The sequence below is a fragment of the Lepidochelys olivacea genome, assembly GCF_965140295.1.
Source record: "Lepidochelys olivacea isolate rLepOli2 genome assembly, chromosome: 2".
Taxonomy (NCBI): domain Eukaryota; kingdom Metazoa; phylum Chordata; order Testudines; family Cheloniidae; genus Lepidochelys; species Lepidochelys olivacea.
In genome coordinates this window covers 82,488,892-82,516,167 of record NC_140412.1, presented here as the reverse complement: position 1 = coordinate 82,516,167, position 27,276 = coordinate 82,488,892, and the positions used below count along the sequence as shown (strand labels likewise).

The following is a 27,276-nucleotide window of genomic DNA, read 5'->3' as shown; positions in this document are numbered from 1 at the left end:
ATTGCCGGCCTCTACCAAGCCACCTGTGTTAAAGAAATATTTTAACTGTGAAAAGCTAGAGACAACGAGCAACAGGGGTGCACTGTTTTGTTTCTGATTTCACAGTATACATAAACACCTTAACTGGCTGATGTCAGTGTTTCACAACTATTGAATTATCATACTTCTGCAACACAGAACACTCTGCGAGGGAGGTCAATAGTATTGGCAACAGCACAAGAAAGTTAAGGATGCATAATCTGGTTTTTAAAAAATCCACTAACCAAAATAGCAAATTTCCATCAACCTCTCTACCCTCTCCTGCAAAACACACATTTGGGAATATTTAAATGTGTGTTAAAAGTCCATTTCCTACTATATTTCCCATCTCATGGCTCCTTTGGGAGAACCTAATTCATGAACAAACAATTCCCAGACCAGATAACTAATTTCTTTGCTGACCTCTTTCCATAAAACCCGACAATAAGAGAACTCCAGTCTCTGTATTGCCACTTTCTGGTGGTGTTTATGCTGCTTTACTGCTGATGTAATGGAAAGAAATTAACATGCTATCATCATCATTATTTATTATTATGATGATGATGCTCAAGACTGCAAGGAAAAGTGGGGGTTCTTGAAAGTTTAAATTTTCCATGAAAAAACAAAGTGCCATATAATCATTGGGTGCATACAGAAGGTTAAAAAAAATATTCTGTCAGGAACCATCAATAATTTGGTATTTTTTTCAACACTTCCAAAAATGTTAATACAACTCAACTCATTCTGAATAGTCTCTCTCATACACACCATCCCAGGTATATTACAGAGTTGGGACTGAACCGTCCTTGGATTTTTCATGCATGTGAGGATAGAGACAAGCATGGACAAAGCGTCTTGTTCCAGCCCCCACCACATTCCCCCAGCAAGGACTGGGAACAACAGCCCTACAATCAAGGAAGTGTAAAGATTGTTCCCTCCTAGCACCCTCAAGGGAGCAATTCATTGTAAACAGAATGGGTAGGAGACAGGGACCTACCCCACTCCCCATTATGTCAGCCCACAGGGCCAGCCAGACATTGGAAAGTGAGCAGGCTGCATAAGTCCCCTGTACATTGGGGATTTCAGGGATAGTTTGTAGGCCTGGAACTCAAGCCATTCATCTATGCTGACTCTCCAGGGGCCATGTGGCTCCACACGGACCCCAAGAGGGGCAAAGTACTATAATCTGGTTCTTAAATAATAGAGGGAAAAGAAAATTAAGAAATGCAAGCAGTGGTAGGGGGGAGGGGTGGGACTTTTTCAGAGGAGATTTGGGAAATAGCTGGATAGGTGACGAGCCAGAAAGATACAGGAGACTTGTTCCAGGTGGCAAGAGCTGCAACAAGCAGTCTCCTACCAACACTGGTTAGGTGTGTCTGAAGAAACAGGGACTTAGAGAGAGAGACCAGGGGCCTGATCCCAAGAGAAGCTGATCACCTGAAATACCCACTGAAGTCAATGAGAGATGTGGTCCCTCTCAGGCTTAGGCTTGAAGTCAGTGAGGTAGTCTGGAGAAATTCCAGCCTGAAATGAACGGGGGGCCAATGGAAGAGGAGTGTGATGTGGTATGTTTTGCTCATTGAATTCCTTTCAAATGTATGTTATAACTCAGATACCTTTGAAATCTTCAATGTTAGCATATTATTTAGTACTTAGTCCTCCATCCTTCTGGCACAGATATTAGCAGTGGAAACTATTTCCAAGCCAGTACTTGTCTTCTCCTTGCCACTTACACTCATGATTTATTGTTCAGCTTTAGCTCTCCATATATAACTAACTCAGGGAGACTAAATAAAAAAAAGGGTGAGTGGGGAGCTATTATGCATAGGAACCAATAAGCTCAGTTTCCTCTGCAATTCAAAACCGTATCAGCTTCTGACAGATTCTCTTTAAACTGTGTCACCCTCTGCTGCCCTTGAATATATGAAAGGAGACATGGTGTGTATATGGGAAAGGGCAGCAGTGGGGTGGAAGGTACCTAATGGTGTCATATTTCAAGCTAGCATCTATGCTCCCTGGAGGTTATCTTGCATTTAATAAAGTGTGCAGTGAGCATTTCAAATGGATATGGTTATGGCTAAATGAACAGTGACCATTAAAGAGCATCTCTTCTGCCCAACCCTCAGGATTTATGTCTGCTCATACTGGAAAAGTAAATTACAGTACTGAGCACAGGTTAAAACTTGCATCTTGCTTGTATGACAATGCTGCACCAAGTAGCGGTGTATAACTATATTCTCCTACATGCTTCCGTAGTTAGCTATATATCAACACCACACCTAAAAGCCATATAGCCACGTGTATATTTTATATGGATGCTTACTGTGTAATTAATAACTTTTACACATCCTTACAAAATATGAAGCCCTTTAACATACGTATTAACATTTTCCATTCTTGAGAGATTTCAAATCCCCAAAGATTTCAGTTATTCTTATAAAAGGGACTCCCTGTTATAACTGTATTTTAAATGCCCAAGGGCCATACTCCATTTAGCTTAATGGTCATGTTATACACTGAGGGGTTGTTATGGAGACTGTTCTGAAGTATTCCTAGAAATTTCAGTGTATAATTAGTGGTGGATGCTACAACACGACTGTCAAGTTATCTCCATGGAAACAACCAGAAAACCTATACTGTTTTGGTTGCAAGAAGTGATCTGCATCAACACTGCTTTTTATAGACCTTTAAGATTCTATTAAGGGCTCACCGATTGCCTTGTTTGTTAGTTAAATTCAGCTTAGATATACAGGGTAAAATTCTCTCTTTGATGCACATGTCTAGCTCCCACTGATTTCAACAGAAGTTACTTATGTGCCATCACAGATGGAATATATTCCATACAAAGTAAATGGATATTACCTCTATGATTAGTAAGACTGAGGATGATATATATGTTAGAGATGGAAGAAGTTAACTTTCAAAAATCTTCCTATTTTCCCTGTAATCCCTTCTTCTACTTGGCTCTTCTCTGCACACCTGAAGCCTTGAGAGCATGGAAACTCACTCTCTAACTGAAAGGTAGACACGGCTCACATCTGTGCCACTCAAGGCACCTGGCAGAAGAGGCTGATGAAGAGTTATACAAAATTCTCTCTCTCCCCCACATTCTGGGCACATCACTACACAGTTCTTCCAGATCAGGGAGAGAAGTTGGGAGCAAGATTCTTATACTTTGCACTATACCGTGGCTAAAGGTAATATATAGTACAGATAAAACTCCAGTCAGAGTTTATTCAGTTCTTGTATAAGCAATTTTATAAGTTCCAAACCAAGGAAAAAAGGTGACTGTCAGCAAGAGCTGCTCTTACGTTAGTTTGAGTATACCTGTACACCAAGAGGAAAGTATACTTTAATCTAGAACACTGACTGGTCAAGTGCAGTATAACACAACATTATTTTGTATAAGCTTTTACACAAGTGATCACACAGGGCCAGTTTGTGAACCCTTTAGGCCCACTGGTGGGAAATTTGTTACACCAGTGGTTCTACTGACTTCACTAGGACTGACCCATGTGCATCCATTACCTTTGAAAGGACTTCTTCTGTGAGTAACTACATATCAGCAGGAATAAGGGGTTCACAACCTGACCCATAATATTTTACAGTGTTAATTCAGCTATAGAGCTAAACAACAACTAATAGCACAGCAACAGGAAAATTAAGAGGCACAGGAGCGAGAGAAAGACATTTTAGGGGAGGTTCAAAGACAGTGAAACGTTCATAAGGCAGAGTGATTCAGAAATCTGTCTTGCTTTCCTTGGTACTAGAGCTGCTGTTCCAGATGGCTGGAACACCAGCAGAGAATGCCTTTGGCCATTAGATTGTGTGAAGAAATGGAGAGGCAGCAAGCAGAGCTAGATTTTGGGCTTCATGAAGCTCATGGCCATGGGCCCCCCAGGTCTGGGAGAATCTTGGCTTTCTTTTAAAAAAAAACAAAGCACAGTAATAGCTCCTTCCTGTTTGTTAGGGTGACCATATTTCCCAAAGGGAAAATGGAACACTGCACAGGGCTGGCCCGAGCCCTCCCCTGCCCCACCCCCTGGAGGATAGCTCAGTGGTTTGAGCATTGGCCTGCTAAACCCAGGGTTGTGAGTTCAATCCTTGAGGGGGGCTATAGGGGGCTATTTAGGGATCTGGGGCAAAAATTGTGGGATTGGTCCTGCTTTGAGCAGGGGGTTGGACTAGACGACCTCCTGAGGTCCCTTCCAACCCTGATATACTATGAAAGCTGGCCCAAGCCACTTGCCTGAGCCCTGCCTGTCCCCCACCTGAGCTCTGCCACCCCGCCCTGTGCAAGGCTGGCATCTCCACTCACCCCCTCGCACATTCCTCCTTACTGCACCCCACCTGTCTGACAAAAGTGGGCATTTGTCCCATTTACTCTTGTCAACTGATCAAGTCAGCAAGACAATTGCACAAATGCCCAATTTTGCCAAAAAAGTTAGGACGCCCAGGACAGGGCTTAAAAAAAGGGACCGTCCCAGCCAAAACGGGACATATGGTCATCCTACTGTTTGTAGATAGCCTTCAAATGTAAACAGATATCATCCATTTTCTGGAGCTGAAAAGAACATGGATCTGTGCTACACTTCCTCAGCGCGAGTCTGTAAGGGCATAAAACACACATGTACAAAGCAAAGTTATTCATTTTGGGGTGCATCCTAAAGAACCAGCTCACTAACCCTCTCCAAACGCTTTAGGCCGGCTCTGTGCACAGTGCTATGATCACACCAGGCTGGAGTCAGTTATATTTGAGGTGAGAAAAGCAAGATATTGTTCCAGAAGCCCCACAAAAGTACTAAAGCCATGTCTGGCAGCCAGTATGAGCCATAAGAGGGATTGGGGAAGGGCGTAGAAAGAGACAAGGCCCATGAGGTAACCTGGGGCAAATATATCCAGTAATAATGAATAAGGAGCTAGTGCAGCTGTCCGATGACAGGGGTGATAGGATTGTGCTTCTTTTGTGTGTGAAATAGCTAACAGCAGCAGTCTGCATACACTGCAGCCTGTAGAGTTGGGATCTGGGGAGACAGAGAAGGCAATTACAATCTTCAAATGAGATTACAGTAACTCTTCGCAGTCAGAGTACAAGAAGCCAGTAGAAGAGCCAATGCAGTTTGACTTCAATTAGATTATATTCATTTTTTTATCCTTGGGAGGAAGGAGAAAGAAAAGGAAGCATCCAAAATCTATTCCCCATCCTCCTCTTCGCAATAGACTAATTCAGTTGGGACCTTCTGGGTAGAGGCCAAACATACAACAGTTGACCAAAATATTAATCAGATAGCTGTATATAATCTGACATGCTTACATTCCCATAAACTCAGAGCATTGATCAAATATAGCACTGAGAAGCAATGACATTATTCCTCCTAACTCAACAATTTCAACTGCGGCTGTCGCCTAATTCCTAGAGACCCCAACATGTTTAATCTCTCAATACAGATTAACAGCCCTAATCTAAATAAACCTCACTGACAGCACTATTAGAGCTCATTAGAGTTCTCACCAGATGTTTCAGTTTGTGTATACGAGTGACTCTGGTTTTTCATTCCAATATATGACCCATGATACGAACATATTTTGTGAATTAAAACATGCAGTCTCAACATATCTTCAAATTCTTGTTCTTCTGGGGGTAAATCAATCCAAAACAGAGACAAAGGATTCCATCTTTGTACATCTTAAAGGTAGTTTTTGTTTTTATGGACGCTTCTCAATGTTTCTCACGTGTCTATACAGCTATGACTAATACACACAGTATTTGCTTTTACACTGAATGTGCAGAGTGCATTTATCAGTATGAATACCACAGAGTGTACATGCAGACTGATCCTGAGGTACTCAGCAATGCGTCAACACCAGAACTGTCAACAGTTGTTACAGTGTGGTTGTAGCCACGTTGGTCCCAGGATAGTAGAGAGACAAGGTGAGTGAAGTAATGTCTTTTATTAGACTGACTTCTGGGCCAGACCTGAAGAAGAGCTCTGCTCAAAAGCTTTTCTCTTTCACCAACAGAAGTTGATCCAATAAAAGATATGACCTCGCCCACCTTCTCTCTTGAACAGTTGTTCCAGACCGAAGAACCTGAAAAACCTCCTGTGGTGACTAAGTTGCTGCAGACAGTCAAAGTATATTAAAAATCAAGTTATGCCCCTAGTCCAGTTTTGAACTGAATGAAAATAAATAGACAAGGAGACCAGATACGTAGATTGCATAAAGAACGTCTCACTGTATCTGTAAAGCAGGACTCTTTAGGGATCATGGATGGTATATTGGTACATCAATGCTTAAGAAGAAATGTATCACCAGTCACATAGGTACAAAGCATCCAAATGGAAAACAGATTCTTGATTCTCTGAACCTCTTTCGGGGCCTGGGCTGCTATCAGAGGACTACAGCACTCTCCTTTCTTGGCTAATTCTCAAGACAAACACATTCTGGCCTGAACTGCTGCTTCTTTCCAACTGCTGGTGAAAACTCCAGTCAGTCTGAGAGTTTAAGGAGATGACTTGGGGCACAACTCAGTCCAAGAAAAATGCTCGTGTGGGAATATAATGCTGCTGCTGCTGCTGAGATCCAGTGGAGGGGGAAGGGAAAACTTACAACCATGGCCACATCTCCCTCATTTTGTGTGTCTAGTTTTAAATAGTTTCTATTATTTCCTATTTACATTAACTTTCTTTCCTTTTCTCTGTCATTTTTAAAAGAATATTAAAAGTGTGGCTAAAATACATTTTACAATGTTAGGTAAGGCTAATCTGAATCTGCCACTATGGTATCTTGTGCTGTGATCCACTCAATCCTCACGTGCTGGCCAAGGTTGGATGACCTCCAAAGGACACCTAGCTGCCACGGGAAGTGGTGCTGGTGATTCGGTAGGTCTCTCTCTTCCAAATGAGTCGATAGTTAAACCAATGTCCTGCACAGTGTTGGATGGCAGTACGATGCCATAGGAGCCATCCTTCAGATGAAACATCAAACCAGAGTCCTGAGCTCTTGTGGTCATGACATATCCCATGACAATTTTATAAGACTTGGTGTATTAACTCCACTGGTCTGGCTAAATTCCAGTTCAAGTAATTATATTCTGACTATCCACCCCTCGCCCCTCACAGAACTATTGGTATAAAATAGTCTTTTCTTCTTCTTCCTCTCCCAAAACTGTTGGGTAATATTTCTATATTTTGTTAAGCAGCTGCTGAGTTGCACCCTAGAGGTGTCTGCACTTCAGCAGTGGTCTGTATGTATTGCTTACATACCTCAGAAGGGTACTGTGAGGCTTAATACCATGCTGGTAATGTGCTTTGAGACTCTTGGATGAAAGGCACTACAGAAATGCAATGTACCAGTTGTATCATTATTAATTGGAGCTGGACATTCCACACGTACCTGCGTCCTCTTTATATTCAGGACCAGGCATATAAATGACTATTGAGCAACAGTATAGACATTGCAATAAAGGTTACAAAAAGGTAAGAAAACTCATTTTCTCCTTTAAATAGTTATTTTGTTTTGGATAAAAAAAACTTTAATGCAAACAAACTTAACCTTTATGGGCTGATTTCAAGAAAACAAACGTTGACTAAATGACCATGAAAGTTTAGGGCTATATCTTTAGCTAGCGTAAGTTGGTGAAACTCCTTTGACAACAATAGCATGACCATATTTTGTGAAGGCTACATCTAGAGCTGGCTCTGAACAAAGCCCCCAAATCTAAACATCCCTGAACTTTGGGAAAGCTTTGATCCCAATACAGATTTTGAGGCTCTGACCCATTTCAGCTGCGGAAGGCTCACGTCTGCTTTACAATAACATCTCCCACTACTTCTCATCCTCCTATCTTTTGATACTTCAAAAACACTACACGTAGAACCTGTTCTCCTTATGCACAATATTAACTAACAGGGTTTGCTATTCCCATGTAGCATGCACCTCTGCCAAGTACATAATATTTCAACAGCAAGCTTTAAATCAATTGACTTGCTACCAAAGAACAACAAGAAGGTTAAGGCACTAAAACCTCCACAGCCAGACTCTTCCTAGAGCTCCTAGGAGAAATTCAAGCCAACAAGAAATGCCATGGGACTAGCAGAGTTTTACTGAGACAGACTTCAGAAATACTTAATACAAAAACAGTGACACTCCTTTCCCACAGCCACCAGAACAAAGACTGAGGAGTCATTTTATTGCAATTTGTAAACAAATGTATAATACAAATCCATTAAAAAAGCAGTTTCATTCATTTTAGTGGGAAAAACTTGAGGACAAACTGCTCAGGGGAGTTGAGGCTTCAGAGTATCACACATGGTAATGATTAAACTGGGTAATTTACATATAGGAAATGGGAGTCAGACCAGCTCTTCTGACTTTATATACTGTGGATAGTTTAACAGTTAAGCCATTAGCTACTCAATGCAAGAATCACCCATTTCAGGTTTTGGTTTTTTTTAATTAACTTTATTGCAACAGTCACCCAGGGAAGGGTCATTTTGTAATCTTTTCCTGTACATTTCATGTGGTATAAATAAACTTGCAATTAATCAGACATTGTTCTTCAGCGCAGCAGAGAATGGAGTTTTGTTCATTTTCACGGGGATGTCATAGTGTAGCTCCCTCTCTTGGCAAAAAGCATTGCGCTACTCGGACATTATGTGGACACTTCCCCCTTCTCTGGATGGGGGGTAATATGGAGGTTACTGGAACCTTGTTGTGCCCCTGTGGAGCCTTACTGCTGTTGCATAAAAAGTAAGACTGGTTCATCTGGGTCTAGAATAGCTCTGAGCAAGAAAACACATCCCCCTCAGAAGGGGACAGATAGCATCCATCAGCACAAAGAAAACAGGATAGTTGGTTTATTTAAAACCCCTTGTTCACCCACCACTCTTTCAGTTCATTGTCAAAATAGCCCTTGATACGGTTGCCATCAGATGACAGTGGGCCAAATTCTGCCCCCATAGAAGCCAAAGGGAGTTGTGACATTGGCTTCTATGGGTCCAGGTTTTGGCTTTGTGGTTCTGAAAACCAGTGCTTCCGGAAAGGAAGAGACAACACGGGAAACAATTGCTGGCAGACACCAATGTCGTTCTCAGTAGCAGTATCTCACTTTCCACAAGTGGCATTTCTTGTATCTAATTGCAGTGCTTGGAGCCAGTAGGTCAGATTCTCAGTTGGTATGGCCCATTATTTTGGGGGTAGTCACAGGTGACTGATACGGGCTGCCTCAACTCTGCTATGTGCGGGATGAAATAGACAGATGCACCTTGTGTCTAATTAGAATGGCTGGGGGAAGAACAGGGATATGGAGGGTCAACTAGCTCACAGTTTACCCACGGGAAATAGAGATCCTCCAAGTTCAGCTGATGGTCTCTCCCTTACCTTTGCAAGGAAACTCCAGGCTGCATATTGCCAAGAGGATGTGATGCTTTTTAGCTTCACTGTGTGCAACATCAGAAAGAATCCCAACAGTCCACTGTAAAGGGTTGAAAAAGCTTCCATTATTAAAGAGAATTCTCTCAGCTTCTATTAGCCAGAATCTTACAGGTTTCTTGGTATCTCTTTTCCTATTACAAAACTAAACAAACAGGTAGTGTTGATCAAGAACTGGAGTAGGTGATTTGGGAGACAAAGAACTTATTTTATGTCCAAAAGACCCTGGTTTTTTTTCCAGTCAGGGGCTGCAGTATAAGTAAGAACATTTTATGAGCTCATACTTGGTCTTTAATGGGTGCCAAAATGCACTGGCATAATCCATGCTCTACAGGTGACTGGAAACGTGAAGTCAAATTCTGATGTTCCAATGGCTCTAATTCAAATCATTCAAGATTTCAGTGGGAGCCAGACATATATATTTGGCCCATATTCTCACTCAGTCCAACTTCTGTGATTGCTTGAGCTGAAACAACCACTGGAGAATTTCAGTTTCTAATATTGCCATGTTGCTTAATCTTCCTAAAGACATAAAATTCAAATTAAAATGTCAAATGTATCTTCAATTATGGTAGATAAAAATAAATTAATAAATCTGTAGTGTTGTGGAATAAGACATCCTGATGCTCTTAACTGACAGATGAGGTGAATTCATAGAATCATAGAATTTAAGGTCAGAAGGGACCATTATGATCGTCTAGTCTGACCTCCTGCACAATGCAGGCCACAGAATCTCACCCACCCACTTCTGTAACAAACCCCTGACCTATGTCTGAGCTACTGAAGTCCTCAAATCATGGTTTAAAGACTTCAAGGTGCAGAGAATCCTCCAGCAAGTGACCCGTGCCCCATACTACAGAGGAAGGCAAAAAAACCCCAGGGCCTCTGCCAATCTGCCCTGGAGGAAAATTCCTTCCCGACCCCGAATATGGCAATCAGCTAAACCCGAAGCATGTGGGCAAGACTCATGAGCCAGACACCCAGGAAACAATTCTCTGTAGTAACTCAGATCCCACCCTATCTAGCGTACCATCACAGGCCATTGGGCATATTTACCGTTAACAGACAAAGATCAATTAATTGCCAACATTAGGCTATCCCATCATATCATCCCCTCCATAAACTTATCAAGCTTAGTCTAGTCTTGAAGCCAGATATGTCTTTTGCCTCCACTGCTCCCCTTGGAAAGCTATTCCAGAACGTCACTCCTCTGATGGTTCAAAACTTTCATCTAATTTCAAGTCTAAACTTCCTGATGGCCAGTTTACATCCATTTGTTCTTGTGTCCACACTGGTACTGAGCCTAAACAATTCCTCTCCCTCTCCGGTATTTATCCCTCTGATATATTTATTGAGAGCAATCATATCTCCCCTCAGTCTTCTTTTGGTTAGGCTCAACAAGCCGAACTCTTTGAGTCTCCTTTCATAAGACAGATTTTCCATTCTTCAGATCATCCTAGTAGCCCTTCTCTGTACCTGTTCCAGTTTGAATTCATCCTTCTTAAACATGGGAGTCCAGAACTGCACACAGCATTCCAGATGAGGTCTCACCAGTGCCTTGTATGGTGGTACTAACATCTCCTTATCTCTACTGGAAATACCTCACCTGATACATCCCAAGACTGCATTAGCATTTTTCACAGCCATATCACATTGGCGGCTCATAGTCATCCTGTGATCAACCAATACTCAGAGGTCCTTCTCCTCCTCTGTTACTTCCAAGTTATGCATCCCCAGTTTATAACAAAAATTCTTGTAATTAATCCCTAAATGCATGACCTTGCACTTTTCACTATTAAATTTCATCCTATTACTCCAGTTTACAAGGTCATCCAGATCTTCTTGTATGATATCCTGATCCTTCTCTGTATTGGAAATACCTCCCAGCTTTGTGTCACCCACAAACTTTATTAGCGCATTCCTACTTTTTGTGCCAAGGTCAGTAATAAAAAGATTAAATAAGATTGGTCCCAAAACCAATCCCTGAGGAACTCCACTAGTAACCTCCTTCCAGCCTGACAGTTCACCTTTCAGTATGACCCTTTAACCAGTTCCTTATCCACCTTTCAATTTTCATATTGATCCCCATCTTTTCCAATTTAGCTAATAATTCCTTATGTGGAACCATACCAAATGCCTTACTGAAATCGAGGTAAATTAGATCCACTGTGTTTCCTTTGTCTAAAAAATCTGTTACCTTCTCAAAGAAGGAGATCAGGTTGGTTTGGCACAATCTACCTTTTGTAGAATTCACAGAGCCATTTAGGGTTAACTAATGACAGGGAAGTGAAGGGATTCAAAGAACTGCTTCAAAAAGATTTATGCAACAAATTGTGGCCTGGCTAGTGCAATGGACCAGGGGCATAAAGGGTTGCAAGACATCATCACTAGCAGCATGGGAGAGTGTGATGGGGTATTAACCCTCACACTAGCCTTAAAGGAGCTAATGAGGCTGAGAAGGGGCCAATTAACCAGATAGGCCACAGCTGAGGGGAATTAGGTGGCCTATGTAATTCCCTGAATGATGATGGAGCCCAGCTAAGAAGGGACAGGCAGGGCTCATATAAAGCCAGCAAGCTAGCAGCAGAAAGGGCTGTAGTCAGGGAGCCTGAAACTACCGTCTGGACCTTAGAGAGAAAGGAAGGGAATAAACCTAGGTGAGATGATATAGGGAAAAAGGGAATAAGGTTTAAACAGTGCAGACTTTGGCTTCTGATTAGAGGGTCCCTGAATTGGAACTCAGAGTAAAGGATGGGCCTAGGTTCCCCTACCAACCATGGGGGAAGGGGCACCGTCTGGGTAGTGAACGAGAAGACTGCCAGAGACAGTTTGTATGATACCTCCGGGGGGGACAAGCCACAAAGGGAGAGGACCCTGAATCGCAGAGAGAGAGAGAGAGAGACAGTGGGGTATGCAACAAGTAGCAGAATGGGGTGCCCGACCTGGAACAAGCTAATCCCTGAGCAACCAAGAGGAGGTGCCCTCATGGTGAATGACAGAGAGCAAATGTGCTCATGCACATATGTGGGAGAGTGTACAGCTGCACTGGCATGGGTGTACACTGTATCAGTTATAGACCCAGCACAGTTCGCTCCCTCCCTGGAGCAGCAGGAAGGAAGATTGTGACTCCCCGAGTCATGATCCCCCTGCTGGGCTGCTCCAGGGACAGCACAACAAAGTGCTGCCCCTTGTGGATCCCAGCACTCGGAGCCTGTCCACACTAGTGCTTTATACTTAGGTTGTGTCTACACTGCGCACCTGACAACAGTGCAGCTGTGCCGCTACAGCCGCACCATTGTAAAGTACACAGTGTAGCTGCTCTTTGTCGCCAGGGGAGAGCTGTCCCAGCGACAAAATAAGGGCATGTCTACACTTGCCATTTAAAGTGGAAAAAGTCCCTTTTTTGCACAGAAACCATGGGAGCGTCTACACTTACCAAGGACTTTTTGCAGTGAAACTCAGAAATTTCACCTCAAAAAGGAAAGCACCTCCATGAGAGGCATACAGCTCTTACCAGTGATGCTTTTGCAGTGATGTGCAAGTGAAAACAGGTTCTTCCTGTTTACACAGCTTTTAGCCTCCAGGGGATATCCCACAGTGCCTAGGTGACCACTCTAGCCTGCATTTCTGCTGCCAGGTAAACAGACATCCATCCCTCCCCAGGAACTTTGAAACTCCCCTTTCTGTTTTCTTGCCAAGTGCTCACTTATCTGGACAGGTAACAATGTCTGCTCCATGGAGCAAACTATCCCCTGCTTGGAGCAATGCTGAGCTCCTGGAGCCGGTCAGTGTTTGGGGAGACGAGGCTGTGCAGGGACCCAGGATGCGCCACAATCACCCCTCCTCCCCCTCAACCTTCCCACAAGGCCCATCATCAAAATGGAGAGAGCTGCACTATGGAATAGCTGCCCTAGAGCGCTGCTCTCGTTGGCAATGGAAGTGCTCCTAATGTAAACACTCTATGATGCCTGAGGAAGTAAGTACACAACCCAGTGCTTTACTTTCACCGGTTCCCTATCACCAGTGAAACTTACAGCACAAAAACTCTGCAAGTGTAAACATACCCTCAAACCACCCCCAACAAGGGGCGGTAGCTTCATCGCTGGGAGAGCGTCTCCCGCTGACAAAGCGCTAGCCAAACCGGCACTTTTCGTTGTTAAAAATATTGTTGGGGGGGGGGGGAAAAGAGAGGCGCTTCACACCCCTGAGCAACAAAAGTTTTAATGACAAAAGTACAGTGTAGACATAGCCTTACTTTTCAAAAAAATGAAAGTGAGAACCCAGAGAGCAATTGAGAGGTCTGCCCATATTCCCCAACTATTCCTCTGGTCTAGTTGCAATTCTCTAGAGTCTTTGAAACTGGGTCTTGTCTACTGGATGAGAAACCACATAACTATTGTGGAATAACTCCATGTGAACACTATATTCTGGGATAAAAGTGACTTGATTACAAAATAATTTCTTCTCTCACAATAAAGTCACTTTTAGTTCAGAACCAAGCATCCACACAGAGGAGTTAGTTCGGAAGAGATCATTCTCTCTACCCCCACCCCACGAAAATCAATTGTAGCATTAGGATCGTGATCATTTTTCACATTATGTCAACCTTTTTAATAGGTAAATAAGATCAAATAAAGAAAATAAGAAAAGTCCCAAGAAACATCACAATTATTTTTAACCACTTAGCATGAAAGTTGAAATTCAACCTAAAAATATTAATGGATCTAGTGGACAAAGAGCAGAAGATTAAGAGAAGACTGCAAGTTTCAGCAGAGTAAGGAGGTCTAGAATAAATAATGTAATTCTCACAGGATAACATTACTAGGCTGTGAACTTTTGCTACTCAAAATTGTTACAGCCTTCACCTTTTACACGACTAACCCATTCTGCCAAGTAACAAGGTGTACAGGCAAATAAATCCATGCATACTAATATAGTGCTGAAGACTAATGCCTTGTAATCACCATAAACAGCAAGTTTTACAAGGCCTAATCCAATTTGGGAAGCGTTTGAGAGATGCTAAGATAACACATAGTCCTGCCATGAGTGCAGGGGACTGGACTAGAAGACCTCTCAAGGTCCCTTCCAGTCCTACAATGCTATGGGGTCTATCAAAGCTTTGCTATAGTATGTAAAACTATTTTAATGGTGGCTAGGAACACTCATGGCCAAACTGCACATACCTATGCCCCTTCCCCCTCTGATGAAACAACCCCTGGCAAATTTGAATCTCAGGCCCTCAATGGCATTTCAGAGGAAGTCAATGCTCTGCAGCTTTACTGGCTTGTGCCAAGAGAGACTATTGTATCTAACTCAGGTTTTACAAGTGTTTAACTGAGAGTCAGGGTTGGATGTTGACAGAACCAATTATTCTAAAAGCATTCACACACCCCAGTATGGAGAGGTTACCTGGCACAGCAGCTGCTGTGAAATCTGTAGAAGTACAGAAATGGAAAGTCCAAGGCAGTGAAGAGATCACCTGAGGAACAAAGGAATATGCTCAGTGGAAAACTGGCAAAAATACCCATAGTTACAAACAAGTAGGGAACAGCAATTAAATAGTCATTACAGTATTAGTTTAACATTCCTTTACAGCTGCCTGACTCTTTAAATTACTAAGATTTCCACATTTATAGTGTTATTAATGATTCATTCCTGACTTTCTCAGTTCTAGCTGGTTCCTGCCTTTTGTTCAAAAAGGGGGAAGGGATTGTAGAAAATGTAAAAGTGTTCTTGGCTAATACGTTTCTAATGGCACATAAATGATTGTGTTGACACTGCAGTTTCCAACGGCCAGGCATGCACCACATTCGCTAGTTCTACTGGAGGGCCCCCAGGGGTGAATTTGTTTCCACTGAAGTCAGTTAATTCTTTTAGTTCCATGCTGTGCAACAGGAAACATTTACATGTATTGGCTGCTTCCCTCTCTGGAATTTGAACTCTGTCACAAACAGCAAGTCAGGAGGTTTAAAAACGTTCTTCCAAATATGAGCAGAGTAGGGCTGGTGAATATTTGCATTTCCAGGAAGTCTGACCCATAGAGCTCTCAGGAGTGCCTAGTGTCTGGAGTTCTCTTACCTCCAAGCTCTACAAATTCTTTAAGTGTTTCCCTTCAGTTTTTAAAATGTGTGCCTATTTCACTGGGAATTTCTCTTTCATAATTCCTGATGGGAGGACACAGCAGGCACAGTGGCTTTATAAAGCACCAAAAGCTCCCACTAGCTGAAGAGCGGTACCTGTTCATTTCTTAAATGCTTTTTCCTTTGTCTTTCTGACTGGTTGAATCTTCTGTATAAAGAAATATGGACAGGTTCCACCATCACTGCTTTGACTAGTAAAACACAAATTTGCCAGAAACTGGAAATGGGTGACAGGGGATGGATCACTTGATGATTACTTGTTCTGTTCATTCCCTCTGGGGCATCTGGCATTGGTCACTGTCAGAAGACAGACTGGGCTAGGTGGACCTTTGGTCTGACCCAGTATGGCCATTCTTATGTTCCCTGTTCTAATATACCTCACCTCCCTGAATTATTACTTATTGTTGGCCCTTTGGCCACAGTGAAGGACTAAATCCCACCATGGGCTGTGATGGAGAGGAGAAGTGAATAGTGAAAAAAGAGATCCCCTTACTCTATGTGCAAGCAGCAGAGTGAGACCTCTATTTAGCATTGAGAAGAGCATGAGGAAGGAAACCCAGCATCCAGGCTGGCTGGTAGGCCTTGGTCTCAAGGGAGCAGTCTACCAGCTAATCCTTGGGACTAGCCCCCAGTCAGCTAAAATGCAGGCTATAGTCTGCAGTATCTGTTAATCAGGGTCCCATGCTGCTCTTTTGAAAAGGACAGGTAAGGTCCTTATGAGAGTCCATTAGATGCAATTAAATATCAGTGCATAGATATCACAGTGATAGGCTCCTTTCCCCTCGCCTCTCTGAACATTGTATCATGGCCTAGATGGTCCTGATCCTACTCCCAGTTAATTCAGTAGCAAACCTCCTAGTGGTGCAGGATTCAGCCCTGTGGGAGGGCCTGACACAAGTTTACTATGGTTCTTTTGTCATGGCCTTTGTGCAAGAAATTTCATGTGGTTTTCTTGTTGACTCTTCAAGATTTTGCACCAGGATGTAGAGTCTGTTCTTAAACTGCATACATTAAAAAAAAAAAAATCAAACCAGAACCCTAAAAAAATAAATGTTACCACATTCTCTATTCACTTTACCTGCTGGATGGGACACAGAGGCCAAAAGCACCACGCTAAAAAAAGAAAAGACATATAACTTTACTACAAATTGAATACAAAAGTTATGAACAAAGGAGGGTACAAACAAACTGCCCACAAATGGACAGTGCACCTAACTGTTCATTAATGAGTGACGTTCTCCCCCTATGCAATGGGACAGCACAGGCCTCTGTATCACTTATGTCATCAAAATGGAGCTTAGGTGGGACTACAGTGCATAAGCCTTGAGCTGGCTCTCTGTACAAGAGTGAATTTTGACCTTGTGTGTGCAAACATGATTTGTGGGCATGACTGTGGTAACTGCATGCGCAAATTAAGCATCCAGTTCCACATGTGTGTTTGTGCAAGCACTGTGTTCCCATATTTGTGAGTGTCACACTTAGATGAAATGTCACTTAGATGAAGGGAACAAGTATTCATGTTACAGTTAAAACATGTATAAAGAAAGAGCATACTAGTGAAACTCCTGGCTTCAGCAGAACGAACAGCATTTAGTTTTCTTTTCTAAAGCTATTTACTGCTGAGTTCCAAACACACTCACAACACTGGAAGGGGAATTTTAAAGAATATTTATCAATGAACATTTTCATGCATATATAAATTATAAAATCAGTCAGGGCCGGTTCTAGGTTTTGTGGCCTTTCAACTAAGATTTGTGAGGCCCCAGCCAGACTTCTAAGACTGGCCTAACCAGAGCCAACACCACAAAACTATCGGGTGAAGGGTCCAATTCAGCTGTCCATGATGGTCACTGGAGGAAAAGCAACAAAGATGGAGGGCAGCAGTTCAGCCAGAGGTCAGGCCATGCCTTTTCCTGACTGACCATTAGTAGGCGCTGCATTTATGAAAGTGAAAAGATATGCTGAAGGCATCACAATTTCCACCAATTAATTGCCACGGTCTCCTGCAGTCCCAGGGCAGATCTAGGATAGTTGCAAGGTACCAACCCAACCACTAAAGCCATGGAGACCTGCAAAATGAGAAGGAGTTGTGGCTGCCAAAGACAGGGCCTGCAGCAGGGTCTTACTAGAGTTCAATGAAGCATGGAGCTTTTCCACCCGGTGCAGGGCGTACGTTGATACTAAGGTCCCAAAGGGTGTGGAGATGAGGGTCCTGGCTCTGAAACCAGTAGTGCAGCACACAAGGCAAAGGGGGAAATTACATGTAAAGGATATGGTCAAGTGGCTTAGGCTTAACATTTTCTTCAAAGTACTTAAAGTATATATAACCTGGCGGAAAATGTCCAAAGTCTAAATATCTGTATTTTTAACAAACCACTGTTTTGCCACAAAGACATTAAAAAGTCAACGTTTCTAGACTGCTGGACACACAGTATGTAATTCTCTGCTGCTGCCTCCAAACTAGATACCCAGAAATAAACCCCAATTCCACAAATTTACTGACCTTATCAATTCTGCTGGTAAACATAGCAAAGGAAGTGACGGCCTGTTGCTTGTTACTCAATATGAAACACAACAAGGGAATGGAAGTACAAATGAAGCTGCAGCAACAGTGGCAAGAGCTATGGCTGTGCTACAGTCCCCGTTTTTACTTTGTACATATTTTACTGACAAGATTGTGGAGAGTAGGAAATGTGTATATGTTTGCCTCAGTAAGAAACTTCATCTGCAAGCAAGGGGAACTGATAACCCTTCGACATCCCAGGCTCAGATCCAAAGAAAACAAAAATCTTACTGGGGAAAGTGGCAGCCTAAGCCAGTGGATTAAAACTGCAGTAAGCTGCACTGCATTTATGTTCTCAACTGGGCATTGGTAGGCATCTTGTGGCACTGCCTGAAGGAAGCTGGGGCTTCCCAAAAAGACAATTTAGGACAGGGAAAAGAAGGAGTAGAGGCACTAGATCGCCACAATTTTCCCAAACCCACAACATTTTATTTTGGGCTGCACCTTGTATGCTTTTCTGTCTGATTATGGGGCGGTTTTGTCAGCAAGAAAAGCAATTTATGCCTGCAAAGCTGCCTTTTATCATTGCAAAAAAATCCAGTGCAGCTTTTTGTGCTCATAAATGAGAAAGCCTAGCAACTCTTCCTAAAGCCACTTATAACGTGGGTGAGCACTCTACAGGCTTTACACATTTTTCTGTCAACACACTTGAATCAAAACCTGAAAACACCCCTCCCCTTCTATGTCCTAGGTTTCTCTTGGTCAGAGACTGTCTGTTGTCTGGCACTTCAGTTTCACAGACAAACATCCAATAGATTAAGAACAACAAATTCAGCCTTTGCTCAGCCTATGGAATTGCCATCATTTCAGGTTTTTAAGCACAAGTTAGACAAACATTTGTCAGGTCGGGGTGTATTTAACCCTTCCTCATCATGGAGGGTGGTGGACTAGATGGCCTCTTGAGGTCCCTTCCAGCCCCACATTTCTAGGATTCTGTGTAAGGAGTGGCACACAGCTACCTCTCCACAGGCGAAAGCTTGGGAAGGAATTGTGACTCATTGTTTCTAGGAGAAGCAATTAGTGCCACCACTTTGCCAGGCGCACATTACTTTGCCCTCACACTGCACACCCTGCCAACTCTGCTAATCACAACATGGGATGGGGAGGAGGATGGAACCAAAACTGCACCCAGTCCTTGCCCATCTGCTGTGGGGGAGAGTACCCAGCATGCGTTCCCACCTCTTTACCCACCCCAACCCACACTCCAGCCAAGATGCAGGGAGCACTAGCATCAGCATGTGCGTGAGCAGGACTACGGCTGGCATTGTTAGGATAAGCCACAACCTGCCACGCATTTTTCTTTCATCCTATGCAAGGACAGCAGATAGCCCTCCAGAGATAGTGCTTCACTATCTCACTACATGTCCTAGCACCTCAGTGCGAGCTCAGATTTGAAAAACTAGGGAGGTTCAAGAGTCTTTTCAAATCTGCAGCCTAAAATTATTTGCAGCTTGCCTGCTGAACAACAGCAACAGAGGCAGATTGTGGCATTTTTCCGATTAATTCTGTGACGCACTCTATATGATTTTATGAAAGTATGCTGATGAGTGTGAATATAATGTAACTAAAATATGCTTCGTGCAAAAGGTCTCTTGTAAAGTATCATTACAAAGCTTATAATCTACTGAGTGTGGTCATCCTATTTGTATAAATGTATCACTCGTGTATCTGAAGCTAGAAATATAAAATATAACTCTGAGGGCCTGCTGTAATTATGCAAAGTGTGGACCATTAATGGTGGTTTAGAATCTTGATGGCTCCCATCAACCAGGACAATTAACTGTGGATGGCTCTGTTTGCAGGCAGGTCTTCCTGTGAGTCAGACTGGGAGAAATGAAGGCTTGGGTCTTACAGTGACATGTGATCATGTCACCTGAACTGGAATCCATCTTTAACCTGGTGTTTTTCCATTGAGAAGGAGGGGTGGGAACTCAGAGGGACAGAAGATTCCTGCCTTATGCAAAAGATATATAAGTGGGTGGAACAGAACAAAGGGGGCAGCCATAATGAGAAATCCCCTAGCTACCACCTGAGCTGGAACAAGGGCTGTACCAGGGAAAAGGATTGTGCCCAGACTAAGAAGGTGTCCAGTCTGTGAAAGAAACTTATTAAAGCATCTCTAAGGGTGAGATTTTCTGTATTCAGTTTTATTACTGTACCAGACTTAGACTTGTGTGTTTTATTTTATTTTGCTTGGTAATTCACTTTGTTCTATCTATTACTACTTGGGACCACTTAAATCCTACTTTCTGTATTTAATAAAATCACTTTTTATTTATTAATTAACTCAGAGTATGTATTAATATTTGGGGGGGGGGGCAAACAGCTGTGCATCTCTCTCTATCAGTGTTATAGAGGGTGAACAATTTATGAGTTTATCCTGTATAAGCTTTATACAGGGTAAAACGGATTTATTTAGGGTTTGGACCCCATTGGGAGTTGGGCATCTGAGTGTTAAAGACAGGAACTTTCAGTCGTAAGCTGCTTTCAGTCAAGTATACAGCTGTTAGGGGACGTGGTTCAGACCTAGGTCTGGGTTTGCAGCAGGCTAGCTCAAACCAGGCAGGGCACTGAAGTCTAAGCTGACAGGGCAGGAAAGCAGGAGCAGAAGTAGTCTTGGCACATCAGATGGCAACCCCCAGAGGGTTTCTGTGATCCAACCCGTCACAAATTCCCTGTGATTTATCTTCCATGTGCTGATTAAAATAACAAGCCCACTTTAAGTCATGACAAAATAGGGCAGATAAGGACAGGGGATTATACAGCTTTTGGAATTAGCTCTAAGTCAGTTTTGCTAGTAAATAGAAGACTCAGCATTCCATACAAATGTATATAATATTTCCACCATTTTATCAAAGTAGGTTCTTAAATATTTAAACTGTATCTGTCACAGTCAACACACCACTCATTTTTTGTGGGGGGCATGGCGGAGGGACAATGACCAAAGCCCAAACACATAATAAAATGGGAAGAGAAGAACAAAGGAAAAGGAAGAGCGGTAAATATACAACTCTTGCTAATTGAACCCTGCTATGTCTCTCAGACCTCTCAAAGTATTGCTAAATTTGAAAGCAACAAGATGAGTTAAACCCCATGGAGAGGTAGTTGTGTCCTGCTGCTCTACTCTAAAGCAGCAAAATGCCCCTCTGAAGGGGACAGGACAATAAGACTGAAGATGATAACTAGTTATGAGGGAGGCCCTCAAAATGGTCAGCTGGAGCACCCAGTCTTTGATATTGGAACCAAACTTCCCAGCTTTTAAAGATGAATAGTTTCTATCTGGGTTATGTGGCTGACAGATTATTTGTAGACTGGTAGAAGTGAACTTTAATACGCTTTTCTATAATAGTTTTAAGAAACATCATATAAATGGTGGTCAACTTTCTGAGAAAGATATTTTAAGTGATGAGGCGTGAGAAATGCCATATTTTCAAAATCCAGCAACTCCTTCTTCAGACCTCTCTCGTTCTGGAAAGTTCTCCGCCATGTTTCTAAAGCCCACACTAAAGACAGTCTCCCAAAAAATTCATTCCAGATTTTAAACAAGAATCAGTGCATGCAGGGACAGGAGGCATTAAGATATTAATTTGTTTCAGTTACACTCTTGGCAATACTAGATGGAGCAAATATTTGATCTTTTAAAAAAAGAACTTTATACTAATATATTAAAGCCATCCAATAGCTTGGTGGGAAATTTTTAATCTGCTCCATCCAGGCATCATCTACAGTAAAAGTGCAACTTTGTTTTCATAACCAGGCAGTAACACTTTCATCTGACCCTGTTACAGCAATCACTGTCAAGTTGTGTTCACACGGTGGCTTTTTCCTGCACAGCCATCTGTAAACCATCTGATCAGGCACCAGCACGCAGCGGAGGCTGCCCCTTTCCCCACCATCAGTACAGACGCTCCCTGGGTTACACAAGACCCGACTTACGCAAATCCGCACTTACAGAAAAAGTTCTGTAAACTAGAAATAGGAGGGGGTTTTTGTGTGTGTGTGTGTGTAATGGTCGGGTAGACGTTTCTCACTTACGCAAAATTAGAGTTACGCAGGCGTTCCAGAACGGAAGATTGCGTAAGTCGGGAAGCGTCTGTACACAGCGGAGCTACTAATCTAATAGTGTGAAATTTCCTGAAGAGTGCTACAGTAGACAAGGCCAGTGAGAAGCACCACACATTCACAGAACCTGGCACCTCAGAAGACTGAGACCTTGTCTAGACTAGGATACAAGGTGTGTTGTTAGCTAACACATGCTAACTAACACATTCTAGAAGTCTGGGGTAGACAAGGCAGTGTGTACTTTAACATTCAAAGTTGGTCAAGCTTAATCCTAGGCTTCCTCACTGGCTTTAACTTGACCATCTTAACAAGGGTGACCATATTTCCCTATGCTGAACATGGAACACCCTGTAAAATTACTTGTATTCAAGCGAGTTCAACGGCAATCAATCAGAACTATGCAGTACAAACATTCACATTAACATCAAGCTGACTGAACCCCTGCTAAAAAGAAATACTGCGTAGTTGGATTCTTTTTATTTATCTTCTTATCTTTAAGGCTGTAGGGTTCACACAGGAAGGGGTGACACACACTCCCATACATCTCTCTCACACTATAGGGGATAACCGACCAACCCCACCTTCCCTCTCTGCTGTCCATGCCTGGCTGGAACCCCAGGACAGACCCATCTCTCCTGTTACCCAGCACTGCGTTTTCCTGAGGCAACACCGGGGTGGGGACATGCAGGGTCACATGCCCCCCCCTTCCCAGATTTCTTCCAGGGTTCACACAGGAAGGTGGCCAGCAGCAGAATTTCAGTACTGTGCAGGAGGGAAGGGATGGGAGTTGCTTCCAGCTGGCAGTGGGGAGGGGCGAGGAGACCTAGCCCATATCTTTGGGGAGCTCATCTCTTTTAACCCCCCCCACCCCCATGGCTGGAAGCAGCTTGTCCCTTCCTGCCTGCACAGTGTCGAAAGACAGCTAACGCCTCCAGGCTGCTGCTGGCCTCTGACATAATCCAGCCGCCTCCTGTGTCCCAGCTACAGTGCAGACATGAAGGGGTTAAGCCTAAGGGTGCATTGTGCACCAGGGCCCAGGGAGCCTGACTGCAGGGGCTTTAGCGAACCCCACCAGAGAGGTGGCTCAGTGGGTGAGGGTGCCTAGAGGGTTGGAGCAACCCCGCACTCCCTGGGAGCAAGACTCAGGGCAGGAGGGAGACAGGTGAAGAAGGTGCTAAGGCCCTGCCCGGGGGGCTGCTGTGGAGCCTGCAGGTTTGGGTGCAAACAGGCTGGAAATCGCTTCCTGCTCACACACATGCTGATGCTAGTGTTCCCTGCCTCTTGGCTGGAGAGTGGGTTAGGGGTGGGTAAAGGGTCTTGGACTTTCCCAGAGCACTGGCCCAGCCAGAGGCAGTGGGGGAAGGAAGGAGCCTGCTGGCCAGGCTGTTGGTGAGCTGAGCACTCCAACCAGGGGCTGGTTCTCCGCACAGTACTGGGAGCGGGACACGCCCCACTGTAGGGGGATATGGAGGAGCAGTGGGGCTAGGGAAGTGGGGCAAAGTGACAAAACAGGGAGAAGACAGTGAGAGGGGGAGCACATAAAGGCCGATGGGCAGCAGAGGTGACATGTTACCGGCTGCCACCTGGCACCTACCCACACTCACCAGCCATTGCAGCTCGCAGCCAGTGCCAGCCAGAAATGGGACGGTGGGCGGTGCCCTGCTAGCTGAGAGCTGACAGGCAGTGTGGCTGCGCTGACGGACCAGCAGGAGGAGTGGCTGGCCCCACGCGCTTTAGCTTGGCTCCACCTCTAGCCTTGTATTTCCACCCCCGTATCGGCTACTGGACACCCACCCCCCCACTCATCACTGGTGGGTGGGTGGCTGGTGAGCAGGGATCCGACCAGCAGCAGGACCCACCAGCATTGATGGGGGTGGCTGGGGAGGGAAGACAAAAAAGGGCAAATTGTCCCGTATTTTCTAAGAAAAAGTCAGGACACCTTAAATACGGGACTGTCCCTCAAAAAATGGAAAGTCTGGTCACCCTAAGATTCTTAACATCTGTTAATGGCAGCTATGCCCTAGGTTGACCATAACTGGCTAACACAGTTTTAAACAGGTTTCAGAGTAGCAGCCGTGTTAGTCTGTATCCGCAAAAAGAACAGGAATACTGAAGTGGGCTGTAGCCTACGAAAGCTTATGCTCTAATAAATTTGTTAGTCTCTAAGGTGCCACAAGTCCTCCTGTTCTTTTTACGGTTTTAAACAGCACTTAATTAAAATGTTCTAGTTAACACATTTAAAAAACAAAAAAACACTTTTCCCTGGTTTCAACAAGGCCTAATTGCCATGGAACTGAATGTCCCTTTAAAAAAACCAAACAGAAATCCAGAGAGCCAAATCAAAGAAATGTAAGTTTCCAACCACCTGCCTCCCTTCTAATCAAAGAAATCAAACCAGCTGTTTTCTAGCATTTGCTTTGTATCAGCAACTTCCAAGCACAGATGACCTGTAAAGCCCTGGATAATGAAAATCTTTGCATGATGATGCTTGTTAACATTCGCTGCTTTTGAGAAGCTGAAAAAACACCTTGTCCTGATTCACACATTTTCACCACCTCTAAAGAAACGCTTTAAAACTGGGATGCCAGCCACAACTGAAACATCTGATTTTACAGCTCCTTAGCTACAAGTGCTTTCTTTTCCAACATACAAACAGTGACTGCCCACAAGCACTGGGTTAAATAAAACAGTTTTATGCTATAAATCCCCCAAATCTTCCTCTTTCTTATATTTGATTTGGCTGAAAGTTCTCTGGGGGGCGGGAGGAAGCTCTACCTAAATTATACGGCCATGGGAAAAAAAGACCCATGTTCAGGCTTTAAAACAAGCCTGTGAAATGATGATAATTCTCAGGTAAAATGGAACTCCACATGTCTACTGGGCACAGCTTCAATGGAATTTCACCCATTTACACAGCAGAGAATCTGGCCCTAAATTTGCAACCCATGCTGCAAAATTCAGATTTGGATCCAAGACCTGAATCTACGGTTTGGGCCCCATCTGTAGTTTTCAACTAAATGACAATGGAGATTCATAGTTCATGCATGTGCTAATTACAAGGAACAGGATTTTATCGCTTGCTTTACTTTTCCACCTCATCATTACACAATAGACCCATTTAGGATGTTCTAAGCAGAACCACTCAGTCAAGAATTAATAGATTATTTTTGTGCATAAACAACATGTTTACAGTTATGTGAATGAATCAGTGTTCAAAATTACAACAGATGTCTGTCTCCATCAAAAATTTGCTTTTTACTTGAGAAACCTAGGAGAACAGATTGATTGCCTTAGGACATAAAACTGCATCATGCACATGGATACTCATACACTATCAGTGCATGCTGCATTGCTAGATTTTCTTTAGCACATACAAAACCTGCATTAATAGCCTACTCCAGCTCACCTTATTCATGCAAATTGGAAAGTTTTATCTGACTCACGTGAAGAGGACCGGACCCTGCTTTTCAACTTTATGTTCATAGAGTTACAAAGTAAAGGTAAAAAGAAAAGGAGTACTTGTGGCACCTTAGAGACTTACAAATTTATTTGAGCATAAGCTTTTGTGAGCTACAGCATCCGATGAGTGAGCTGTAGCTCACGAAAGCTTATGCTCAAATAAATTTGTAAGTCTCTAAGGTGCCACAAGTACTCCTTTTCTTTTTGCGGATACAGACTAACATGGCTGCTACTCTGAAAAGTAAAGGTAGTCAACTAAATGCCTTGGGTCTATCCTGATGTGTCATACTGATGTGTCTGTATAAGGCCCAATCAGGCAGGCACACACCCACACAACACATTTTCATCTCCAGTCATTCTTTCATCTGGTTCTGCTCCTAGTTCAAGTTCTTGATTTTATTTCCCTTTCAATGTCATCTTTCTCTAGCACCATCTAATAGTGTGTATGCATGGGGCTCACCAGTGGTCAGAGAGACTCACAAGCAGATGAAGGCTGCCACAGTATTATTTCCCATATCTCAATAACAAAGCAAAAGTAAAAATATGGATGTGCTTTGTGCCTGTCTCTAAATATCACTTGGTGTTTGTCACAGGCAGGCAAAAGGTGACTGGGGTCAGCATGGGTATGCAGAGGTGAGCAGGGAGGTTTGATTATAGAGCCCTACATGTCTTACTTCAGATAAGGACTTGCAAAAATCCAAAGACAGCCATGCTCACTGACTCCCCTTGGCTATGATTTGATACACTCAGTTAATGCCAACAACTAGAGGTTGGAATTATCTGTCCCATACAAAACACCAATTTTAAAAATCACAGTTACTGCCAATGCTTTTTGTGTGAGATGTGTCTACACCTAATACCTCCCCTTTGGTAATAATTGGTGTTGCTTGCTCTCCTCCAGGTTTGCTTTCATCAAGTCGTTGTCTCAATCTTACCTTTGGAGATCAGTGATCACTCATAGTTAACATAGTTACCTTTTCAGGTGTAACTTGGCATGTTCACCCATTGTCTCACCCCAAATATTCTATATTTTTATAAAGGTACATTAGATTTATTTGGTTAGCAGGAGCATCAGCTGTGCTTCCGAAACAAGGCACTGTTGAAAACGGAAACATCCACCATCTAAGAACAATCACTGTGTATCAAAAGCAAATTCATTTTACCTGAATACATAGTTTATATATTGTTGGTCTAAATCACTAGGGAGAAAAAAGAAAAAAAGAGCTCTATTAGTAAAGCAGTCTAATGGCAGCACCTTCTAGCTAGCACTGATTTAAAATATCAATATGTTAATTAAAAACATATAAATGGTTTGAACAGTATTTCAAGTTTATTGCTCAGTCATCCTTACTAAGGAAAAACTCCCACTAACTTCTATAGAAGTTTTGTCTGACTAAGCATTGGGCCCTTAAGGTATGTCTACATTGCAGTGTAAGCCTGGGGTTCAAACTCAGGCACAAGATTAACCAGCCTTCCACCTACACACAACTCTCACTAACCCAGGGCTCAGACTCAGGGTCCCAGGACTCCAGGGGGGTGAAAGGTCTGAGCCTGACTCAAGCTGGGACCCAGCTCTAATGCTTTGCAGTGTAGCTGCAGCCC

At 43.2% G+C, this 27,276-nt stretch overlaps 1 protein-coding gene across 1 annotated transcript in view; it reads right to left on the bottom strand.

The window, feature by feature from the left end:
* TMEM241 (transmembrane protein 241) overlaps positions 1-27,276 on the bottom strand; it is a 95,260-nt gene that overhangs the window by 32,029 nt on the left and 35,955 nt on the right. The window contains exons 10-13 of the mRNA XM_084620441.1: positions 26,838-26,873; positions 16,669-16,703; positions 14,860-14,929; positions 9,400-9,493 (exon numbers count right to left, since the gene is read on the bottom strand). Coding sequence (XP_084476567.1) covers positions 9,400-9,493; positions 14,860-14,929; positions 16,669-16,703; positions 26,838-26,873 — 235 coding nt within the window. The remainder of the gene's footprint in view (positions 1-9,399; positions 9,494-14,859; positions 14,930-16,668; positions 16,704-26,837; positions 26,874-27,276) is intronic.